Source organism: Toxotes jaculatrix, chromosome 6, assembly GCF_017976425.1.
Source record: "Toxotes jaculatrix isolate fToxJac2 chromosome 6, fToxJac2.pri, whole genome shotgun sequence".
Lineage (NCBI taxonomy): Eukaryota > Metazoa > Chordata > Actinopteri > Toxotidae > Toxotes > Toxotes jaculatrix.
Window position 1 is genome coordinate 27632258 of NC_054399.1, and position 8806 is coordinate 27641063.

At 39.7% G+C, this 8806-nt stretch overlaps 1 protein-coding gene across 1 annotated transcript in view; it reads right to left on the minus strand.

The window, feature by feature from the left end:
- The window catches only part of LOC121182863 (inactive N-acetylated-alpha-linked acidic dipeptidase-like protein 2), a 301943-nt gene extending 293444 nt beyond the window's left edge, over positions 1-8499 (minus strand). The window contains exon 1 of the mRNA XM_041039484.1: positions 8490-8499. Coding sequence (XP_040895418.1) covers positions 8490-8499 — 10 coding nt within the window. The remainder of the gene's footprint in view (positions 1-8489) is intronic.
- Positions 8500-8806: the final 307 nt, after the last annotated feature.

Genomic DNA, 8806 nt, shown 5'->3' on the forward strand with positions numbered 1-8806 from the left:
AGTCCAGTTTGAGTAACAGATTCATGACTTTGAGTACATGTCAGACACTGTAATAGAATTTTACCAGAAAGTTACAGTGATTGCCAGTCACCAGGTAAACAGCAAAATCATCCTATTCAAAGTACTTGTTTGTATTTGATTGGCAACTGCAGTATTATCAATTGTACATAGACAAATGTTTGGCAAGGTGCAGCTAAAAAGCTGGACAACCTTAGGTTCATTGCAAGAGCCTTGTTAAAATACTTGGACGGGATCCCTTATAGTCTCACAGTGTCACCCTGAAGATGGCCTATAAACATGGGCCCCATGCAAAAAACAAAAGCGCACACTCTCAAAGTGTCCTCACTGGAGATGATTCTCCTCATGTTTCAGAGATTTGGTCATCATAAGATACAAGATAAACAGGATGGAACAAATGGTAACTTGTTATGTAAAAGCATTAGTAATTTACCAGCAGTAAATTTTACAGATCTTAGCAGGAAGTACATTCCAATACACTTAGAATTCAACCCGAGCAGTCTTAATTAGCACGGTGTGCGCTGACATGGACAACCCATACTGAGACCTGTCCGTAACTAGCCCAGGCAGTGTGCGTTGAAAGCCTGGTATCAGCCACCTGGGTCAAATTAAGTCTGCTCATTCGACTCAAGGTGATGGATGTTACATTAGTGCTGGATATAGTGGAAAATGTGATAAATGTGGTTAAAAGCTACTTGGGCTAAGTGACTGACCAGAGCCACTCGGCACACAATTATGAGGAGTAAAAGCACCACAGGGTGCTGCACAGGGTGCATTTACACACATTACTGTGATGGAGGAACTTAAGTTAGGCCAAGGCATAGAGTTAAGTACTGGATCCCTGTGTGTGTGTGTGTGTGTGTGTGTGTGTGTGTGTGTGTGTGTGTGTGTGTGTGTGTGTGTGTGTGTGTGTGTGTGCAGGAGGAATTCATGGATTAAGGGGTGTGGCATGAACTGGAAGATGGTGTGCGGTAGTGTTTTGCCCAGTAAAGTCCGCTCTTGATCAGCGTCATTAAACCTCACACAGGCTGGGATCACACTGTATGCGTGTGTGTGTCAGCTGTATAAAACCTCCCAGCTAGTGTGTCATCAAGTCCAACAGTCCCTTTTACATGCTCCATCATCCACGCCCACCATGAATGGGCAAATGAACTGCCCAATCAATAATCGCTTGGGGTGGGGAAAAAAAAAAACAAACTCAAAACTGCAGTCAAACTCACAGCCAGTTATTCAGTGAACACTTGTCACTTTACTAGATGTTTTATTCAAATGATTACAGGTTCAAACCACCTGCAGTTAAAGCAAAGAAAAGAAAAGAAATAAAAGAAAAAAAGGAAGCATGAGTAGAACATGATGTGAAGCTCAAAGCTTATGATGTAACGAGTGAATAATACCAAAACACGTCTTCAAAGGAGATATTTATCCAGTGCAGGGTTTTATTACACTCGTTACTGTGCAAAAAGAGAAAACTTTATGAAAGAGTGTCATCTCTTTTGTATCTTCAAATGAATCAAATTATTATTATTTTTTATGTGTTATCCACCAAATATAATTACACTATAAGTGATATAACTTTAAAGCCTTTAATCTTGTAAGTTTAAAATTGCAATGTCGAACCACAAAGCTTCTTCTCCGAATCAACACATTTACAAATTTAAAGTTTAGTAAGAAGACAAAGTTAGATTCCTTTTTCTTTTGTTGTTTTTTTTTTGTTGTTGTTGTTTTGTTTTTAACATTTACATCTGTGTTAGGTGTCATAAATTGTCCCTAGGAAATCTGAGGGTTTTATGCTTGGTTAAGTTTTTTTAAAAGAGTCCAAATGACCATTGAGTTATTAAGAAGACTAGATACTGTGAGTCAGGTGACCTTTAGCAGCCATAATAATTAGGAAGTCAGGTGACAGAGCAATATAACAGGAGCAGGTTGGGGTGGGTGGATGTGTCAGATGGTAGACCACTTCTCATTTCCTCTGTGAAGCAAATAATCAATGTTTTTTTTTCTTTTAAATCTTTTTTATCTATATTAATTATTGTAGCCATGAGAACTAAGGTCCTCTCAGCTTAAGAAAGTATGTTTTTTCAAAACTCAAATTTTTTCCTAAATCTAAAAAATTAGTTGTGATACCTATATCCCAAAATGATTTGATTGTTTTACAGCTGTTTCTTTTGTAATGACTGTTCACGAGAAGAAGACTTCTTTGGGCAGGGCCACTACACAAAAATCAACTAACATCCCAGCACTGTTTGTTGGGGTCGTGCTTATGACCTGTTAAATATGTCCTGCTGCTTTCTGTGTGTGAAATGCCGTTAAACACAGTACAGCAAAGAACAGCAGAACGTTGCAGGACTCCTACACTGGAAACCAGCATTTGCATCCCATGTACTCACCCTGCTTTTGGTTAGGTTTAGGCTGTTTATTTAACAGAGACAATTACAACCATAAAATCATTATTCATCCTAGTCTCTAACCTCAGTCTGTCTGGCTTGTGCTTCAGGAGTTCCTGCCATTCAACCACCAGCCTACACTGGCGTCTACACCTCCTCACTCTGGGAGAAGACTAGCCCTGCTCTGTCCTCCCTCCCTGGATCCAAGACCCCTCTTCCCTTCTACAACAACCTGGCAATCTTCCCCCTCATCTGCCCCCAGAAAACCTGCCACAAAGTCACCTGATCACCTGTCTCCCCACTCACCCTGAATGATTACTGAGGCTTTAGCCTGAGCTCTCTGGTGGCAATAAAGACTGATCTGTTGATTATATTCCTGAGTACCAGAGTCTGCATTTGGGTCCAAGTCTTTGAAAACCTGGTTGTAATACTTTTACGTTTCAGACACATGTAAATGATGTTTTATTAGATGTTCTTGTACTGTTGTTTGTCAGTTGTTATACATTTTGCTTTTCAGATCATTCTAGTCTCAGAGACAGTTGCACAGAACTACACAAGAATATAATAATTATTGGTGATACTGATGATTGGACATTTTACAATTGCAGATCAGTTCAGCTCTGAATAGGTCAGAGATGTCTGTGTCTTTGCTGAACTGGCCACTGTGTTAGAAAGCAGATTCAAAGAGAGACTGAAAGAGATGGGAAGGAGAACGCGGGTTTAGAGACACAGACGGAGAAAATTAGAGGAAGAGTCGTGGAGAAAAGGGAGGATAGGCACAGTGAGGAGAGAAAAAAGACTGAGACAGTGGCAGAGAAACAAAGCAAAACAGCTGAAAACAGAGAGGCAGGAAAGAAGTGGCAGAGTGTTTATAGATGAAGGAGAGGGGGTAAAAAGCAGAGGAAAGAGGTCTGGGAGTTCCCTGGCATCAATCTTCAATGCTCCACCACACTTTCATTACTTCTAGCTCAATGCAGATGAAGGATCCTCTCAGTAAAATGGAACAAAAGTTCATTTAACTGCTGACCTCCTGTTACAGCCACTGCAGTGGGCTTTTAGCCTGATACCTATCACCACTGGAGAGTGAAAGTCTTGCTACAACATTCTCTTTCTTTTCTCTCCGTTCTTCCTTTTATGCTCATGCACTTTGACTGTCAACGTGCTACTTGAATTTCTGACCGTAGGTGCGTGTCTGGCTCTGCTAATTTGACATTTCCACTTACTTTCTGTTCTATCATGGCACATCCATAGAGGTGGCCAATAGTACGTGTGTGTATATCTATATATATATCTATATATCTATATATCTATATCTATATCTATATATATATATTCCCCTTACAGTATAGACCTACATGAACTAAATAAATAATGTCATTGTTATTGAATTTAATGTGGAGTTTTGCAGACTAAAATATCTGGGTTGTGTTAAGGCCTCAGCTGTAAATGCAAATTACTCCACCCCTCATAAGGTTTGGCCAGATGTTGTCTGACAGCTGACATTTCTTTGCCATTCACTTCTCTGCCATAAAATGTGACTGAGCCTGTGATGGTCAATGACACACACCTAATCTCCATTAATTACTATTACTAAAGGTGAAGGTGCATCTCCAAGAATCAAACCCATCCCTATAAAACTGAAGAATTTCATGATATTAGTGCTCTTTTAATGACGTCCGGTTTTACCAACATGGTCACACATGACATTTGCATGTTTTTGTATAAAAGGTGAATGCCTCATGTTATCTCTACCCCCTGTCTGTCTACCCTGGTCCTCTGTTTCATTCCTCTTCTGCTTGTCCTGACACATTTTTTTTTTTCCTGGAGAATGTAACATGTTATATTGATGTTCAGTCACAAATCAAACACACTGCAAATGCCCTCATGATCTACTGCAACTTTCAATAAGGAATGATTGTGGAGTGTAAATCCCATAATCACCTCAACAATGGATGTGCCATGGACAATAATGGAATTTTAAGATGAATAAGGAGGGAGAGATTTTAAAGTGAAAGTAAGAGAGAATACAGAGTAGAAGGGAGATGTACTTTTTCTGGATTTATGATTTAAAACAAATTTACATGTTTGTTTTTTTAACACCATTGTAGCATCTTTTATTCTGATGGTATAGAATCTACAGCCATGCTAGCACCTCTGTATGGCTATAAGCCTCCTTGGGCACACTGCTGCTTTGAGCTAAATGCTAACATCATCACAATGACAATAATAACATGCTGATGTTTACCATGTTCACCGCACTAGTTTAGCGTGTTAGCACGTTGCACTTAAAGCAAAGCATTTTACAGCGGAGGTTGATGCTAATGGTATTAGACCTGCAGGTAATTGGTCATACACCGAAATATTGGACAGATTTAAATTTAGACCCACTGAATCCTATAAAACAGAGGGATGATTAGATACATGTGAATTAAAGTGTAAATTAATTGAATTTTTGATTGAACTTCATCTTCTGAAGCTCAAAGTCAATCAAAATTTATAGAACAAAATAGGATTACATTGATTGTTTGGAGCATTTGGAGCAGTTTAAGTAGGCAATCAGCAAAGTGTACTGAATAACATTTGAAAGTAGCTTTTCTAACCGTGGTCTGACACCAGAGCTGCAATCAACACTATCTTCTCACATTAAGTCCCTGGGCCAGTTCTAATCTAAAGTATTTGTTAGTCTTCTTCTGGCTGCTCTTCAGCTGCCTCCTTGTCATTTCCAGTTACACGTGGTTGATGGTTGATGTCTGTGACCGAAACATCACCATACTTCAAAGCTCTTTTTCAATAAAACATGTGATGAGGGGGCGACTTGTGCCTGTCGTCTCGGCTGGATGGGTCACTGAATTTTTAAGGTTGTACCCCTCCTCGCAGAGCTGGGATAAAAATAGAACGTCGGTCTTTCAGCTCGCAGCTCCATTTCAAAGTGGAACAACATTTGACACTGACTGCTGTACTGTGATCTCTACACCTTTACTGACCTGATTTTAACCAAGGTGACAGTGCCATCATCTCAGAGGACTGAGGTGCAGCGGCTGCATTTCTGCTACGACTCCAAAGCATTCATGTGTTAAAAAGTTCTTTTGAAATACAAGAACTGCTGCGTGTGTAGCAGCTGTTGAATTGTTTACACTAGTGTGAATAGAACTAACTTTGATTTTTATTGATTTGCATCCAAGACTAAGCACTAGCAAATTTAATTTCAGGGTGACTCAGGTCACAAAAGTTAATAGTACAAATATGTGTCTTGAAAAAACTGTCCCCAGCTCAGAAAGCTGTTGAGCCTGTCTAGCACCCTCATGGTTGCCTAGAGTTTTGGCTCTTGGCTTGCCAGCAGTAACAGTTAACCAGCTAACCCTGTGTGTAATCGCAAAGTCATCAAACTACTTAACGAGGACATGCGGGTAAACTTCGCTGCCATGTTCTGGTTTGACCAGAGCTTAACTGTGTTGAGACAACATAGCTGTTGCAGATAAAATACACACTACACACACACAGAAACTGATTCAGGATTTATGGTCATGTGAAGATATACTGTATAATAAACACTCTCAAATATGCAGTTTATATAGCAAACGTTCTTTTATATTTTATACTTATGGCAGATTTTTTTTTTTTTTAATCCCGATTGCTGTTTAATTAAAGATTTGTCAACTTGGAACTAATTTCTACTCTGTAATATGCAGTGTAGTAAACATTGTAGATGTCTTCTGCCTCAACATTGTATCAATATTTCTGGGACAAACATGCCAAATATTAATGGAAATGCAGAGCTGCAACAGTGAGAAAAAAAAAAGAAAAGTCTAATTAATTATGTAGTTCATTCAAAGAGCCCTAACTGCCTCCATTATGTGCAATCACAGATCAAAGTAGAGTTTTTTTTTTTTTTTTTTTTTTTTTTTAATAACAGTCATTTACAGAGACGGACCTAAGAACAAATTCTGCATAGCAAATAAAAAGCCTGATGCAACAGCTGCTCTGTTTGACCTTCACAGTTCCCTATGATCATAAACTGCTCTGTGGCTTTGAAGAGGAGAGGAACAACAGCATTGGTATGCTGGGACAACGTCGCCCTTCAAATCCTTTCTCTGATATCAAATACTTGCACATGAGGACACGCACACACACACACGTATCTTTGTAAGCCTAATACTTATGTAGGAAGGCAAATGCAGGTTTAAGGAACAAAATCTTCCTTCATCTTGTCTCTCATAGCTTCAAACAAACTGACCAGTCATCTACTGTATCAGCTATCTTTCACTTGTCTACATTCACCTCTCACTCATGAATCACTGCGGCGCTGGCGTGTCGGCGAAGCGGTCGAACACGTTAAGTGTGATCAGCGCAGAGAGACAAAGAGCGAGAGAGGGAGAATATTTCCCCAAACACTCCTCCTCACCAATCATTTCATTTGACATGACCTTGTCAGCCGCCGTAGTTACAGAGCATGAAGCGGGCTGTCAATCACGGCTTTTCCTCCCTCCCTGCCGCAGAGAGTAGCCCGGGAGGGCAGAGGGAAATGCTCGCGAAGACCACAAATTATTCATAATCCCACGTAAATTATACATTAAAGCAACCTCAAAGTTACCATCCTTTGTATATTTCCACATCCATGAATAAAACACATGCAGATTATACAATAACCCTCACGGCCTGATAGGTCTCCCGGTGGTATTCTAAGATAATGGAAGAAATGATAAAAACCACTGGGGACAAATAAGAAAAGCAAACGGCGGTGTAATGAAATGATTGAGCGAGTCTCCATGGAGACTCAGTTCACATTTCGTGGCGGTCAGCAGCAAATGAGGTGCAGTAGCATTGCTTGCAGAGGAGCCAGAGCTTTATCCCATGTGTGGGAGTGTGAAAGTGCAAACTTGTTTGCAAAAGGACAAGCAACTGGGGGTGTGCGATACAAGTAAATAAATGAGTGTGCTGGAATTAGTTTGATGAACATTCAATAGTGGTTATCTGTGTCTCTTCATTGTGTAAACAGGAGTGAAAGACTTGTCAGCCTTTTTTTTTTAAGTCTTATTAAGGCAGACAAGGTGACTCCTTCTTTAACCCATCAATCACTCGTCCACTGCCTTCTTGTTTTTAAGCTAAATGTTTTAATCTTCCTACATTTGTCTCCTGCGCCGCTGATGTTTTCTGTTCATTTACGTGAACAAAATTAAGTTTTGCCCACATGCAAGTGTACTATGCATTCAGGTTTCAGTCTCATTTGAATCATATATTCTTATTTCCAGAATAAATATTCTATGTTGACCTGTAGTTTTGAGTTGTAAGATCATTTTCAATTCAATTAAATGTTTTGCAGTAACATTTTGTGACTGACTTTCATTATAAACTGCCTTCTTACGTTAATTACATATATAAAAAACAGATTATAACAATAATGGACTGCGTTACATTTATCTCGTATGTATTCTCTGTAGCAAATTAGTACTATATGAAAGCCATTTTAAAACATTAGGTCTTCTTAAGGAGTACAAGGTGTTCACGAATGAAGTTATGAATTACGATGTTATAATAAGCCAGAATGCAGACCACCACAAGTACAGTTTGAGACATTATTTTTCAAATATTTAAAAAATAGAAGCATATGAACAACAATAAGGAAGATGAGTACGTGTAACCGCCACACAGACCCTTCTGTTGGAGATATAGGAGCTATAACGCTAACCCCCACATAATACCCCCACAGTCAGCTGTGGTACCTAACTGACAGTCAGTTCATTTAAAATCTCGCTGCCATGTGCCTCTCAGCTGTCTGCAGACAGACAGAATCAACATGCAGCTTATTGGAATCCATTTAATAGCACAGCCAAACGTAGACTCTGTTCATTTCTGCATAAAATATAACCTGGGTCTCACATGCTGGTGTCCATCCATAACCACAGCATCAACATCTGCCTGGTGCCATGTAGCTGTGAGAGTTTGTTACAGGCTGCAGGGCCATCACAGAAAAACCTTTATTTTTATAGTGTTCATGAATTAAAGATGGCTTCCCCTAGGGTGTTGAGGGAGAGTAGAGGCTTTATGGATCTCTCTCTCTCTCTCCTCCGCATTAAATCTCCTGAATACCACAGGCCATGTCTCAGGATGTTAGACATGGAAAACAATAACAGCCAAACATTCTTATCTTAGCTGTGTTTTTATATTTCTTCCTCTCTATACCAGTTTTCTTTCTTGCTTCTCCCTCACGCCCTGCCCTCGCTCTCATTGTCGCTACATTGCTGGCTCTGAAAGTTCGAGGTAGTCCATTAAAAACTGCATTACCCACAAGTCAACAGGTTATATACTCCATTATGTCTGAAGGTCAGGTTTTCTTGTTCTGTGGTGGGTGGATTTTGGGAAGCAGAACAGGGAGATGTGGACGGGTGGTATAATGGACAATTTCT